The sequence below is a fragment of the Neofelis nebulosa genome, chromosome 3 (genome assembly GCF_028018385.1).
Source record: "Neofelis nebulosa isolate mNeoNeb1 chromosome 3, mNeoNeb1.pri, whole genome shotgun sequence".
In the NCBI taxonomy this organism is placed as follows: Eukaryota; Metazoa; Chordata; class Mammalia; order Carnivora; family Felidae; genus Neofelis; species Neofelis nebulosa.
This window is the reverse complement of record NC_080784.1, coordinates 60381193-60397822: the sequence shown is the minus strand read 5'-3', so window position 1 is coordinate 60397822 and position 16630 is coordinate 60381193. Positions and strand designations below refer to the sequence as shown.

The window sequence follows — 16630 nt, the reverse complement described above, 5'->3', positions numbered from 1 at the left end:
CATCTTCTCCAATTGTCCATAGAATATATACTTTAGTAACACTGACTTGGTAATAGTTCCCCTAATAAATTTTGCATGGCTCTATGTGTAAGTACACATACTGATTTGGGGGTAAATTCCCATTCATATTTCAAAATCCAAATCTGATATCCTCTCCTCTAGGAGAACATTTATTCCAATGTTGCTGGATCATTACTTCAGGCAACACGTTATTGCTTCCAATGGTATACTTATCACTCTGTACTATAATTTACTTTTTACCCTTTCAAAAGGTTTCAAATAGAAAATTACAGAGAGAAAATTAAGGAACACACATGTACATAATACCTAGAATTAATAAAATTTAATTTGGGGCCATATTGGTTTGGATTATTTATTAAGAAAAACAAATTACATACAGATAGAGAGTACCCTTTTCCAATCTTCTTGACCTTTTTTCTTGGCCAAGGTCATTATCAGTATCCCCAAAGTGATGTGTATCTTTTCCTCCCATGGTTTTTTACTTTTATTGCATATATGCACAGCTAAATAAAATTGCTTTTAAACATTATATAAATGGTACCCTTTCCTACGTATTTCATTCATCACATTTGTGGGGTTTACCCATACTGATAAAAACTTATTTCATTTGTTTTAACTGATATATAGAGCTTCATTACATCAACACAGCACAATATTCTAGCTAAAATGAATGTGGAAGAAAGGTATGTGTTTCCTTTTTAAGAAACTATATGCTCTGACTGCCAAGATTGATATTCTACATGAGGAGCTGGTGGCCTCCGCCCTTCTATGGCTGGCCACAGTTATACTCCCTTCCTTCTTACAGGAATTTTTTAGGAATAATATAAAATAGTTAACACATTTTACTAGTTCTATTTGACTTCTGACTCTGGATAGTACTTAGCTATGGCCTAAACAGCATTGATTTTACCAATAGTGGCAGATGTAGATGTTTACCAAACCTATACTCTAATAGTTTCAGGCAGCTGAAGACAGGCCATCTTTTGAGGACTCAGATCATTTCCGATGAAATAAAACAGAAATGTTTCAGACAATCTTCTTTTTAACTTATTTCTTAATGACACTGATACCACTTTTGGGTGAACTACATATAATTTACCTATCCTCTCCCTTCATTAATCTCCCTCTCTCCTAAAACAGAAAATAAAAGTGTGTAAGCACCATATGCAGATGACACAATTTAATTACTATTTTCAAACTTTTTTTTAATGTTTATTTATTTTTGAGACAGAAAGACAGAGCTTGAGTGGGGGAGGGGCAGAGAGAAAGGGAGACACAGAATCTGAAGCAGGCTCCAGGCTCTGAGCTGTCAGCACAGAGCCTGACACGGGGCTCAAACACACGAACTGTGAGATCATGACCGGAGCCGAAGTTGGGCGCTTAACTGACTGAGCCACCCAGGTGCCCCTAATTATTGTTTTCTAATGTGGCCTAAAAGAACAACTACATCGAGGGTCTAAGTATTTCCAATAAGAATGACTCTGAAATAGTTATTCTAAATCCATTTACTGTCTTTTAACTGTTTAATGATTAACAAAACAGAATAGCAAGTTAATTTATTCATATAGTTCCATATAATTTTATAACCAGCTTAGTGAGTTTATATATTAATAAATTGTAATGTTTTAGGGGCTTCAGTAAGATATTTTTAGAAAGGTTTCCAGGGTAGGCATCTGACTTTATCTGCTTTATACTTTTTCTAAGCTAAAGGAATTACTGACAGGTTTTATGATATAGAACTTCAGGGTCCTCATTCCCTTTTCAACTGTGTAATACAGAAATTCTGAAATTGTTTCTTTTTCTTTTTTTAGACTGAACACTAACTGATACACAATACTGTATTAATAGTAAGTGTACGACATACTGATTTGGTATTTATATATGCTGCAAAATGGTCACCACAATAAGTCTAGTTACCATCTGTCACCATATAAAGATGCTATAGTATTATTAACTATATTCCCTATGCTGTACATTATATCCCTTGTCATCTTTAATAACCGGAAGACTGTCCCTCTTAATCTGTTCACTTATTCCATCCATCCTCGCATCTTCCCACTCCTCCGGCAACCATATGTTTGTTCTCTGTATCTATGAGTCTGTTTTTGCTAGGATTTGTTTCTTTTGTTTCTCAGATTCCACAGGTAAATAAAGTCATATGGTATTTGTCTTTCTCTGATTTGTTTCATACAGCACAATATGCACCCATGTTGTTGCAAATGGCAATAATTCACTCTTTTCTATGGCTGAGCAGTATTCTACTGTGTACACCTGCCACATCTTCTTTATCCATTTATTCTATGGACATTTACATTGCTTCCATATTTGGGCTCCTGTAAATATCACTGCAAAAACATATGAATGCATGTCTTATTAAATTAGCATTTTCCTCTTCTTTGGATAAATACCTGGAAATGGAATTACTGGATTGTATGGTAGTTCAATTTTTAATATTTTGAGGAATGTCCTGATTTCCATAATGGCTGAACCAATTTATTCACACCAACAGTGCATGAAAGTTCCCTTTTCACTACTTCCTTGTCAACACTTGGTATTTCCTATCTTTTTGATAACAGCCATTCTGACAGGCATAAGGTGGTATCTTATTGTGGTTTTGATTTGTATTTCGCTGATGATTAGTGATGTGGAGCATCTTTATGGGTGACTGTTGGCTATCTTTACATCTTCTTTGGAAAAGTGGCCGTACAGTTTTTCAGTCTTGTTTTAATCTATTTTTTTCCATACTGATTTTATGAAGAAAATATAGAATTTAAAAAATATATAATTCTTTATATGTTTCAGATATTAATCCCTTATTGCATACATCCTTTGTGACTATCTTCTCCCATTCAATAAGCTGCCTTTTCATTTTGTTGATTCATTTTGTTTTCTTCACTGTGCAAAAGCTTTTTAGTTTATGTGAAGCCACTTGTACATTTTTGCTTTTGTTGTCCTTGCCAGAGGAGACAGATCCAAAAACTACCTATGTTTTATAATTGCAGTTTTATGGTTTGAGGTCTTATTTTGTCTTTAATCCATTTCTTAAAATTAAAAAAAAAAATTAATGCCCATGTGGGAGGGGCAGAGAGAGAGAGGGAGACACAGCATCCGAAGCAGTCTCTGCACTGACAGCAGAGAGCCTGATGTGGGGCTTGAACTCATGAACCGCAAGATCATTAATGACATAGCCAAACTTGGGGCTTAACCAAATGAGCCACCCAGGTGCCCCAGTCTTTAATCCATTTTAAGTATATTTTTATATATGGTATAAGAAAGTGCTCCATTCTCATTCTTTTACATGTACCTGTCCAGTCTTCCCAATTCACTTATTTTAAAAATTTTTTTAAAAATGTTTATTTATTTTTGAGAGAGAGAGAGAGAGAGAGAGAGAGAGAGAGAGAGAGAGAGAGAGAGAGAGAGAGAATACACGCAGGGGAAGAGCAGAGAAAGAGAGGGAGACACAGAATCCGAAGCAGTCTCCAGGCTCTGAGCTGTAGTACAGAGCCTGTCATGGTGCTTGAACCAATGCATCGTGAGATCATGATCTGAGCTGAAGTCAGATGCTCAACTGACTGAACCACCCAGGTGCCCTACCCAATTTCACTTATTGAAGAGATGGTCTTTGCCCTGTTAATTTCTTGCCTCTTTTGTTGTATGCTAATTGAAGATACAAGCATATAAGCATGGGTTCATTTCTGGGCTCTCTATTCTGTTCCACTGATATTTGTGTCTGTTTTTGTGCGAGTTTTGGTTACTACTGCTCTGTAGAATAGTTTAACATCAGGCAGTTTGATATTTTCAGGTTTGTTCTTTTTTTCCCCCATTTGCAAGCAATATCTTTTATATCCCTTAACTTTCAGCCTGTGTGCATTTTAAGATCTGAAGTGAGTTTCTGGACTTTTTCCTCTTTTTATTTTGTTTATTTATTTATTGAGAGACAGAGCATGAACAGAGAAAGGGGAGAGAGAGAAGAATTCCAAGCAGGCTCTGCACTGCCCCAATATGAGGCTCAAACTCATGAACCTGTGAGATCATGACCTCAGCTGAAATCAAGAGCTGGATGCTTAATTGAATAAGCCACCCAGGTATCCCACTTTTTCTTCTTTTTATATACATACCTATATATACACAGCCTATATATACATTATATATACATAGCCTACCTATGCCTTTTGATTGGAGCATTTAGGCTACTTACACTTAAAGCAATTATACGTAAGTATATATTGTCATTCTGTTGTTTTCTGGCTGTTTCTGTAGTTCTTCTCTGTTCCTTTTTCTCTTGCTCTCTTCTTTATGATTTGATAATTTTCTTTAGAGTTAAGTTTGGATGCCTTTCTCTTTATTTTTTTGTGCATGCATCATCGGTTTTTGGTTTGTGGTTACTGTGAGGTTCATATATAACAACTCATTTTTACTTCCCCCACGTCATGTTGAAGTTTTTGATGTCATATTTTATTTTACATCTTTTTCTTTACTATCTCATAAGTAATTATTGTAAATTTAGTTGAGTGTTTTTGTCTTTAACCCTCATATTAGCTTTATAAGTCACTGATTCACTACCTTTTCTATATGTTTGCCTCAACTAGTAAGATTTTTTTCTTTTACATAATTTTTTATTCCTAGTTATGGCCTTTTTTTTCCTGTTTAAATAAAGCCCTTTAATATTTCTCTTTGTAAAGCTGATTTAGTAGTGATGAATCCTTGTAGTTTTTGTCTGGGAAACTGTATCACCCCTTCAATTCTGAATGCTAACCTTGGCAGGGAGACTATTCCTGTTTGTTTGTTTGTTTGTTTTTTCCAACTCTCTTCTGGCCTTCGGAATTTCTGCTGAAAAATCAGCTGATAGTCTATAAGGGTTCCCTTACATGTAACTTTTTCTCTTGATGCTTTTAAGATTTTATCTTTAATTTTTGACATTTTAATTATTATGTGTCTTGCCGTGGATCTCTCTGGGTTCATCCTGTTTGGGACTGTGCTTCCTAGATCTGGATGTGTCTCCTTCTCTAGGCTACGGGAAGTTTTCAGCTATTATTTCTTCAAATAAATTTTTGACCCTTTCTCTCTCTCTTCTCCTATTGAGTCACCTATAATGGCCAATGTTAGTACGCTTGATGTTATTGTAGAGGTTCCTTAAAGGATCCTACTTTTCTTATTTCGTTCCGTTGTTCAGTTTGGGTGATTTCTAATATCTGTTTACAGTTCATTGATCTATTCTTCTGCATCATCTAATCTATTTATTCTCTCTACTGTGTTTAACATTTCTGTTAAAGTATTCTTCCTCTCTGATTGGTATTTTATTTTCTATCTCTGTTGAAATTCTCATTGTGTTCATCCATTCTCCTGAGTTTGGTCAGCATTTTCATGACCATTATGCTGTACTCTTTATCAGGTAGATTGCTTTTCTTCATTTTCTTTAGTTCTTTTTCTATGGTTTTGCCTTGTTCTTTTGTTGGCACATATCCCTCCAACTTCTCATTTTGCCTAACTCTCTGTATCTGTTTCTATGTATTAAGTGGATCAGATACATCTCTTGGTCTTGAAGTAGGGCCTTAGTAGATGTCCTGTGGGGCCCAGAAGCATGATCTCACCCCCACCCCCGGCCACCAGAGCCAGGTGCTTCAGGGAGCACCTTTGAGGGCTGCACATGTCCTCCTGTTGTGGGATCTTCACTGCTGTGGATACACTGGTAGGTGGGGCTTGTCTCTGGTCCAGATGGCAGTGAAGCCCAGCCAAGAAACAGGGTTCTACAGAACTCTGAGTGGTGCATGGCCCCTGGCATTAGCTGTCCACAGGAAGGATTCCATAATGGCTCCTGCCAGTGCTGGCATTAGCATGGCAGAATAAGTTAGTAAAAATGGCTGCTGTGCGTGTGTCTGTTCCTGGAGAGAATCCAACAATTGCTCTGAGATTAGTTAAGTATTCTCCTTCAATTGTGGTCTATGTGCTTTTTTATCTGGTGTTTTGTGTTGGTTTCCAGGTCTAATGAGTCTGCACTCAACACCTGTAAGACTGGGTTTTCCTTTCTGTATAGCTTTACGTTGATTTCCAAAGGCAGATGTTTTGGGGGCTTGTCTCTCTTATGCAGAATCTAAGGGCTGAGGTGCCTGATGTTGAGAATCACTCCTCATGAAAAAGTTCTTTACCTGTGAGATCCCTCCTGACCATGGAGTCCTGCAACTAGAGTGTGGGTTTTTTCTGTAGTGAGACCCTATCTCTCCCTCTTCTATACATCTCAGTGCTGTCCCTTGTTGTGGAGGCTCCATTCTTCCACTTTCTAAGTCCCCTTCATCAGAGGGAATCATTTCAGAGTTGTTGATTTGTTGTTCCTGTGGGAGGAGGTGAGTTCAGGATCCTCATATGCTGCCACGTTGAACTCTCTCCCTGATATCACTTCTTGAAAAGAGTATAAGCCTATCCTGATTTCTGGTGTTTTGCAGGAGAGACAGCCTTCTGTGTAGGCATATATCCTTTTGAAGCCACTCAATTATCCAACAACAACAAAAAAAGTGTCAATTTTACCTTGTGGCTTAGTCCACAGTTATAGTTCTCCACTTAAGGAGCAATACAAATAGGGGTGCCTGAGTGGCTTAGTCGGTTGGGTTTCCGACACTTAATTTCAGTTCAGGTCATGATCTCATGGGATTGGGATTCTCTTTCTCCCTTTCCCTCTGCCCCTCTTGTGCACACACTGTCTCTCAAGATAAATACTAAAAAAAAAAAAAAAAAAAAACCAAAGAAAAGTTTTCCAAATATTTATCAAGCAAAGTTGAACCCCAAGTACATTGTTGATTACCTAAAAAAAGCAGTACTGAAATAATACCTATGGAGAACCGACCAAAGGATAAACAGTCTGAATATAACTAGTTTGGTACTATTCACAGATTTGCATAAATGGAGTCATTCTCTGGCTTATACCATGTCCCACTAAGAGAAAGAGGCCCATGAAATCCAAACATTGTAAAAAGTACTGAAGATAACTTTTAGTTTATTATAGTACTATTTTATAAAATAGGGTCCAAGATCTCAATAAAATCAGAAATCTTCAAGTTCCAGATGTTTAATTTTTATATGTTAATTTTGATAGCAAAAATATTATTTCAATATTTAGAGGAAAATCATATTTTACAGTAATAACTATCAACTGACACATATTTGAAAGACTAACACTTGAGTTTTTCACTGAGGTCTATGGACTTAGATTCTTGAAGAAATTTTCCCCTTTAAAGGAATTCACAAGTTATTAAACTTTGAGGAACACTATTGTTGTGCATTTTTTTCAAGAATCATGGGAAAATTGTTACTTTAAAAACCAAAAATAGCTGTCCTCTGAGTGACATGTTTTGTCTCAAGAATACTGTGACTCATGTAATTAACTAGGTTTCCTGCTTTGCGAGAAAGATAACCACCAAATTTATGACATAGTCTCCACTAAATGTGGAGAACCTCTGAACATTAAGTTTGTATTCTCACCTCATTCTTGGCTTAATATTCATTGCTTATGCTAATTTGCCTTATAGGCTTTCCCAAGCATTTAAAAAAAATTTTTTTTTAACGTTTTTATTCATTTTTGAGACAGAGAGAGACAGAGCCTGAATGGGGGAGGGTCAGAGAGAGGGAGACACAGAATCTGAAACAGGCTCCGGGCTCTGAGCTGTCAGCACAGGGGCCCGATGCGGGGCTTGAACTCATGGACCGCGAGATCGTGACCGGAGCCGAAGTTGGTGCTCAACCGACTGAGCCACCCAGGCGCCCCCCAAGCATTTTTTTAAATTAATTTTATCTTGTGCTGTATATATTTTTAAGTGGAGTGTTAAATTTTTTGAGACAAGATAGAATACAAATAAAACTTAGGAAAATCTATATTGTTAAAAATTAAGCATCAACATTTTAAACATTCTTTAAATCCTCATATCATTTTAGCATATAAAAATATCTTTAAAATAACAGGATTAACAGTAACAGATATTCTAGAATGGAATTCTTATTCAGAATACTCAGAATCAGTTAACAAATTCACTTAAAATATTAGGCTCGTTACTTCCTGATGAGATACCTAAAAACCAAAGACCACAAATTATTTATCTTGATCACCCACTTCATTCACTAAACTTGGTTTCAGAAACTTTAAACTTTTTACAAAAAAAAAATGTGCCCAGAATAAAGATTCATACAAAAAAGTCAAAAGAACCCAGTAGATAAGCTGTCAGTGAAATTCCAGAACTATCAAGATATTTTGTGTCATAGAGCATCTTCATTAGATAAGTCTATACCTCTACTTTGAAGAAACTATTATTTATTTGGCTATCTAAATTTGGACACCCCCCCCCCCCACACACACACACACACTCAAGGAGCAGAAAAGAATCAACAGTAGATTAGCAGATGCAGAACCCAGCGGCAATCTGGAAGACAGGGTAATGGAAAGCACCCAGGCTAAATAGCAAAAAGAGAAAAGGATTTTTAAAAATGAGGACAGGTTAAGGGATCTCTTGGACAACATCAAGTGAATAAACATTCATATTGTAGGGGTCCAAGAAGAAGAAGACAAAGGGGTAGAGAATTTATTTGAGGACATAACAGCTGAAAAATTCCCTAACCTGGGGAAGGAAGTAGACATCCAGGTCCAAGAAGCACAGGGAACTCCAAGGAGGCCTACACCAGGACACATAATAATTAAAATGTCAAACGTTAAGGATGAAGAGAGAATATTAAAGGCAACAAGAGAGGAACAATAAGTTACCTATATGGGAAAACCAATAAGGCTACTAGCTAATTTATCAGCAGAAAATTTGCAAGCCAGAAGGGAGTAGCATAATATATTCAAAGTTCTGAATGGAAAAAAAACCTATGAAAAAGAATACTCTACTTGGCAATATTATCGTTCATATTTGAAGGAAAGAGTTTCCCAGACAAACAAAAAATAAAGGCATTTATTACTACTAAACCAGCCTTACAAGAAATGTTAAAGGGAATTCATTAAGCTGAAAAGAAATAGCTATAATTAGACATAAGAAAATCATGAGGGAGAAAAAAATAAGTTCTTTAAGAATGTATTTGGGGGCTTTTGGGTTGGTTAAGCATCCGACTCTTGCTTTTGGCTCAGGTCATGACCTCACAGTTTATGAGATCAAGCCACATATTGACAGCACAGAGCCTGCTTGGGATTCTCTCTCTCACCTCTCTCTCTGCCTCTACTCTCACATGCACATTCTCTTTAAACAAACAAACAAACAAACAAACAAACATTAAAAAAAATACTGGCTCTGCTCCAATCGCTTTTTTTTTTTTTTTAATTTTTTTTTTCAACGTTTTTTATTTTTTTTTATTTTTGGGACAGAGAGACAGAGCTGAACGGGGGAGGGGCAGAGAGAGAGGGAGACACAGAATCAGAAACAGGCTCCAGGCTCCGAGCCATCAGCCCAGAGCCCGACGCGGGGCTCGAACTCACGGACCGCGAGATCGTGACCTGGCTGAAGTCGGACGCTTAACCGACTGCGCCACCCAGGCGCCCCTCCAATCGCTTTTTAAAAAATTGGTAGACTAGTATGTGGACCCTGAGTTTGTCTTGTCCCTGAACCACAGCTAGATCAGCATCAAACCATTTCAGACACCCAGGAAATTGATCTGAGGATTAACACAACAATCTGCATCATTAGAGCCAGAGAACTTAGCAGGTATGCAGAGAGATGAACTGAGGGAGAGAAAAGCCACAGGGGTAGGGAGCTGTTTTGAGAGAGAGAGGACAGAGACAGAAAGAGAAAGGGGGAGAGTGCAGCACATTGGGATTGTGCAGAAAAGCACTCCCCCCGAAAGTACCTGGAGAGAAAGAGTGAAAACACTTGCAGGGGACTACACAAGAAATCTGTTTCCCAAAACCATTGATGGGGAGAAAGGAGAGATTTCAGTACCACCAGGATTCTATAAACAGTGGAGCAGAGTCTGAAGTTCTGGAGTTCAGTGTCTGGTGGTGTTCCAGGGAAGAAGCAGAGTGAATCCCTAGGAGCAGGCAGCAGGGTCTGAGGGATCCATGTGCCACATGGGGAGAAGCAGTTTCTCTGCTTGGAATGCATTTGGTAGAGGTCATATAGCTCCCTGCAGGCAAAAGTCCTGGCAGAATCCAGAGAGCTGCCATGTTCAGGGATACTGGAACAAAGATGCCAGAATGCAGCAAAATCTGGTACTGGCTATGTGCTGTGATTTACCATAAACTCTGAGCCTCTGCTGCTGCATGATCACATAAACGTTTTCTGGGACAAGCTGGCACCTGGCCATTACTTGGGGACAGCAAACCCTTCCCCAGAGAAACAGTGTGTGTCCAAGACAAGGGGGTCTCTAAAGTGTTGGGTTTTAAAACACAGTCCCTCCTGAGATAAAACTCTGGAGGCACCACCTGGAAGGCAGCTTGGAGACATACAAGGTAAAGGCAAGAAGCAGACAGAAGCCAGAGACAAAGAAGGGGTGCTTGACTGCATGTCAGTGAGAGAATATAATTACTGGGCCAGAAACTAGAGAGCCAGGTGAAGCCATGTTCACTTTCAGAGCAGGCCAACACGGATCAACCCCAGTGAACTAAACAGTGCCACCAAGCAGAGAACAGAGCTGTTACACCAAGCCCCACTCACAGTCTCTCTCTGTCTCAAAAATAAATAAACGTTAAAATTTTTAAAAATTATTTTAAATAATGAAATTGAATAAAATAAAATACAATAGAATAAAAAAATTTGTTCTTTTGTATCAAAGAGAAAAAGAAGAAAACAACACAAACAAAAGCAGAAGCAAAGAAAATGAACAAATAAACCAGCAAACAGAATGAAACTTGAATAAAGTTACATTCAGTTTCCCCTATAACTGAAACTTTGTAGCACACTGTAGTCAATGACTAAGCGGATGGAAGGGATTTGTGCTGGTCTTCCAGGGGTGCAGGTGGGTGGGGCTTGGTGTAGCTCCAGGCTCTGAGCTGTCAGCACAGAGGCTGACATGGGGCTCAAACTCACAAACCATGAGATCATGACCTGAGCCAAATTTGGACGCTTAACCAACTGAGCCACCCAGTTGCCCCTATTTAAACTTTTTTTAACTTTTTTTTTTCCTTTCTCTTTTTTCTCTTTTATATCAAGCTTCTCCCAACAAGAAGACTGAAAAACACCTAGGATCTAGCTTCCTTTATCTGATATTTTTTGTTTTGTTTTTATGTTTTTAATTTAATTATTTTATTAATTTTTTTCTTCCCCCAAAATTACAAGATGGAGGAATTCACCCCAAAAGAAAGAATAGGAAGAAATGATGGCCAGGGATTTAATCAACACATTTATAAGTAGGATATCTGAACTAGAATTTAAACCACTATTAATCAGGGCCCCTGGGTGGCTCAGTCACAGTTAAGCATCTGACTCTTGGTTTCAGCTCAGGTCATGATCTCATGGTTCGCGGGTTTGAGCTCCACACCAGGCTCCATGCTGTCAGTTAGGAGCCTGCTTGGGATTTGCTCTCTCTCCTTCTCTCTCGGGTCCTCCCCTGCTTGTACTCTCTCTCTCAAAATAAGTAAATAAACTTTAAAACCATGATTACAGGGGCACCTGGGTGGCTCAGTTGGTTGAGCGGCCGACTTCGGCTCAGGTCATGATCTTGCGGTCCATGAGTTCGAGCCCCACGTCGGGCTCTGTGTCTCCCTCTCTCTGACCTTCCCCCGTTCATGCTCTGTCTCTCTCTGTCTCAAAAATAAATAAACATTAAAAAAAAATTTAAAAAAACCCCATGATTACTAGAATACTAGCTGGGGTTGAAAAAAGCATAGAAGACACCAGAGAATCCCTTTGTACAGAAATAAAAGAATCTAGTCAGGATGAAATTTAAAATGCTATAACTGAGATGCAATTGCGAATGCATGCCGTGACAGCAAGGATAGATGAAGCAGAGCAGTGAATCAGTCAAATAGAAGATAAAATTATGGAAAATAATGTAGCACAAAAAAAGAGGGAAAGAAAGACAAACGAGCACGATACAAGACTTAGAGAACTCAGCGACTTATTAAAGACGAGTAACGTTTATATCATAGGAGTCCCAGAAGATAAAGAGAGAGAAAAAGGCACAGAAGGTTTATGTGAACAAATTATAGCTGAAAACTTTCCTAACCTAGGGAAGGCCTCAGACATCAAAATCCAAGAAGCACAGAGAACTACCATTAGATTCAACAACACCAACTATCATCAAGGCATATTATAGTCAAATTCACAATACACAGACAAGAAAACAATTATGAAAGCAGCAAGGGGAAAAAAAAAAGTCCTTAACCTGTAAGGGAAAACAGATCAGGTTTGCAGCAGATCTGTTCACAGAAACTTGGCAGGTCACAAAGAAGTGGCAGGACATATTCAACGTGATGAATTAGAAAAATATGCAGCCAAGAATGTTTTATCCAGCAAGACCATCATTCAGAATAAAAAGAGAGATAAAGAGTTTCCCAGACAAACAAAAACTAAAGGAATTCATGACCACTAAACCAGCCCTGCAAGAAATTTTAAGGGGGATTCTTCAAGTGAAGAAAACAAAACAAAACAAAACAAAACAGAAAAGACCCACAGCAACAAAGACTAGAAAGGACCAGAAAACATCACCAGAAACATCAACTCTACAGGAAACACAAATGGCACTAAATTCCTTTCAATAATCATTCTAAATGTAAGTGGATTAAATGCTCCAATCAAAAGACATATGTATGGATTAAAAAACAAGACCCACCTATATGCTGCCTACAAGAGACTCATTAAGACCAAAAGACACCTGAAAAATGAAAATAAGGGGATGGAGAACCATCGATCATGCTAATGAATGTCAAAAGAAAGCCAGAGGCACCTGGGTGGCTTAGTCTTTGAGCGTCTGACTTTGGCTCAGTTCATGACCTTGCGGTTCCCGAGTTAGAGCTCCACATCGGGCTTGCTGCTGTGAGCCCGTCAGCACAGAGCCCACTTTGGATTCTCTGTCTCTCTCTCTGCTCCACCCCCACTTGTGCTCTCCTCCCCAAAAAGAGAAAGCCAGAATAGCCATACTTACATCAGACAAATTAGACTTTAAAACAAAGACTGTAACAGGAGATGAAGGGAATTATATCATAATTAAGGGGTCTATCTACCAAGAAAACCTAACAATTATAAATATTTATGCCCCCATCTTGAAAGCACCCAAATATATAAAACAATTAATTACAAACATAAAGAAACTCATTCATAATAATACAATAATAGTAGGGGACTTTAACACCCCACTTACAACAATGGACGGATCTAAGCAGAAAATCAACAAGAAAACAATGGCTTTGAATAACACGCTGGACTGGATGGACTTAACAGATATAATCAGAACATTTCATCCTAAACCAGCAGAATACACATCTGTCTTGAGTGCGCATGGGACATTCTCCAGAATAGATCACAGTCTGGGTTACAAATCAGCCCTCAACATGTACAAAAAGATTAAGATCATACCATGCACATTTTCAGACCACAACGCTATGAAACATGAAATCAACCACAAGAAAAAAATTTGGAAAGACCACAAATACTTGCAGATTAAAAAACATCCTACTAAAGAATGAATGGGTGAACCAAGAAATTAAAGAGGAAATTTAAAAGTACATGGAAATGAAAACAAGACAGTCAAAAACCTCTGGGATGCAGCAAAGGTGGTCATAAGAGGGAAGTATATCCAGGCCTTCTTAAAGAAGGAAGAAAGCTCTCAAATATACAACCCAACCTTACAACTAAAGAAGCTGGGAAAAGAACATCAAATGAAGCGCAAAACCAGCAGAGAAACGGAAATTATAAAGATTAGAGCAGAAATCGGTAGAAACAGTAGAAACAGATCAATAAGACCAGGAGTTAGTTCTTTGAAAGAATTAACAAAATAGATAAACGCGTAACCAACGTTATTTAAAAGGAAAGGACCGAAATACATAAAATCACAAATGAGAAAGGAGAGATGACAACCAACACTGCAGAAACACCAATAATAATAAGAGGATATTATGAGCAATTATATACTAACAAATTGGGCAATCTGGAAGAAATGGGCAAATTCCTAGAAACATATAAACTATCCAAAATGAAACAGGAGGAAATAGAAAATTTGAATAGACACAAAACCAGTAAAGAAATTGTATCAGTAATAAAAAAATCTCCCAACAAGAGTCCAGGATCAGATGGCTTCCCAGGGGAATTCTACCAAACATTTAAAGAAGAGTTAATACCTATTCTTTTGAAGATGTTAATTAAAAAAACAAAAAACAAAAAACAAAAAACAGAAATGGAAGGAAAACTTCCAAACTCACTCTGTGAAGCCAGCATTACCTTGATTCCAAAACAAGATAAAGACTTCACTAAAAAGGAGAATTACAGACCAATTTACCTGATGAACATGGATGCAAAAATTCTCAACAAGATACTAGAAAATCGAATCCAACAATACACTAAAAGAATTATTCCCCACAATCAAGTGTGATTTTTTTTTCTGGGCTGCAGGAGTGGTTCAATGTCTGCAAATCAATCAGCATGATACATCACATTAATAAAAGAAAGAATAAGAAGCAAGATCCTCTCAACAAATGCAGAAAAAGCATTTGATGAAATACAGCATTCTTTCTTGACAAAAGCCCTCAAGAAAATAGGGATACAAGGATCACACCTCAAGATGATAAAGGCCATATACAAAAGACCCACAGCTAATATCACCCTGAATGGGGAAAAACTGAGAGCTTTCCCCCTAAGGTCAGGAACACAACAGGGATGTGTACTTTTATTATTGTTGTTCAACACAGTACTGGAAGTCCAAGCCTCAACAATCAAACAACAAAAAGAAATAAAAGGCATCCAAATTGGCAAGGAAAAAGTCAAACTTTCGCTCTTCGCAAATGCCACGATACTTACGTGGAAAACCTGAAAGACTCCACCAGAAACTGCTAGAACTGGTACATGAATTCAGCAAAGTTGCAGAATATACAATTATGCACAGAAATCTATGTCATTTCTATACACCAATAATGAAGCAGAAGAAAGAGAAATCAATGAAGTGATCCCATTTACAATTGCACCCAAAACCATAAAACACCTAGGAATAAACCCAACCAAAGAGGCAAAAGATCTGTATGCTGAAAACTATAGAAAGCTTATTGAAGAAGATGCAAGGAAATGGAAAAACACTCCATGCTCATGGACTGAAAGAACAAATCCTGTTAAAATGTCCACAGTACCTTTGGGGGCACCTGGGTCGCTCAGTTAAGCATCTGACTTCAGCTCAGGTCATGATCTCACGATTTGTGAGTTTGAGCCCCGCCTCGGGCTCTGTGCTACAGCTCAGAGACTGGAGCCTGCTTAGGATTCTGTGCTTCCCTTTCTCTCTGCCCCTCCTCCACTCATGCTCTGTCTCTTTCTCTCAAAAAAAAAAAAAAAAAAAAACTTTAACAAAAGTAAAAAGAAATGTCTACACTACCTAAAACAGTCTACAAATTCAATGCAATCCCTATCAAAATAACACCAGCATTCCTCACAGAGCTAGAACAAACAATTCTAGAATTCGTATGGAACCAGAAAAGACCCAGAATAGCCAAAATAATCTTGAAAAAGCAAAGCAAAGCTGGAGGCATCACAATTCTGGATTTAAGCTGTATTACAAAGCTGTAATCAACAAGACAGCCTGGTACTGAAACAAAAATAGACACAGACCAATAGAACAGAATAGAGAACCCAGAAATAAATCCACAAATGTATAGACAACTAACCTTTGACAAAGCAAGAAAGAACATCCAATAGGATATTCTTCAGCAAGTGGTGTTGGGAAAACTGGACAGCGACATGCACAAGAATGAACCTGGACCACTTTCTTACTCCATACACAAAAATAAATTCAAAAGGGATGAAAGACCTAAATGTAAGACAGGAAACCATGAAAATCCTAGAGGAGAACACAGGCAGCAACCTCTTTGACCTCAGCCACAGCAACTTCTTACTAGATGTGTCTCCTGAGGCAAGGGAAACAAAACAAAAAGGAAGCACCAGGATCTCATGAAGACAAGAAGCTTCTGCACAAAGAAGGTAACTGGCAACAAAACTAAAAGGTAACCAATGGAATGGGAGAAGATATTTACAAATGACATATCAGACAGAAGGTTAGTATTCAAAATCTATAAAAAACTTATCAAACTGAATACCCAAAAAACAAATAATGCAATGAAAAAATGGCAGAAGACATGAACAGACACTTTTCCATGCCTAATAGACACATGAAAAGATGCTCAGCATCACTCATTATCAGGGAAATACATATCAAACATAACAGACACCACCTCACAGCTGTTGGAATGGTTAAAATTAACAGCTCAGGAAACAACAAATGTTGGCAAGGATGTAGAGAAAGGGAAACATTTTTGCACTGTTGGCGGGAATGCAAACTGTTGCAGCCACTCTGGAAAACAGTATGGAGTTTCCTCCAAAAGTTAAAATAGAGTTACCCTATGACCCATCAATTACACTACTAAGTATTTACCCAAAGGATACAAAAATACAGATTCAAAGGGATACATGCACCACAATGTTTATAGTAATATTATTAACACTAG

General features: G+C 37.9%; 1 protein-coding gene across 8 annotated transcripts in view; it reads right to left on the bottom strand.

Annotated features, from left to right (window-relative positions):
* NEK1 (NIMA related kinase 1) overlaps window positions 1-16630 on the bottom strand; it is a 219655-nt gene that overhangs the window by 2023 nt on the left and 201002 nt on the right. For 7 of the 8 annotated variants that reach the window (XM_058720928.1, XM_058720926.1, XM_058720921.1 and 4 more), the window contains one exon: window positions 8504-8676. The exons of the other annotated variant lie outside the window; for it this stretch is intronic. In XM_058720928.1, coding sequence (XP_058576911.1) covers window positions 8540-8676 — 137 coding nt within the window. In that variant the 3' untranslated portion in view covers window positions 8504-8539. Of the gene's footprint in view, window positions 1-8503; window positions 8677-16630 lie in introns of those variants that run through there. 8 annotated transcript variants of the gene reach the window in all.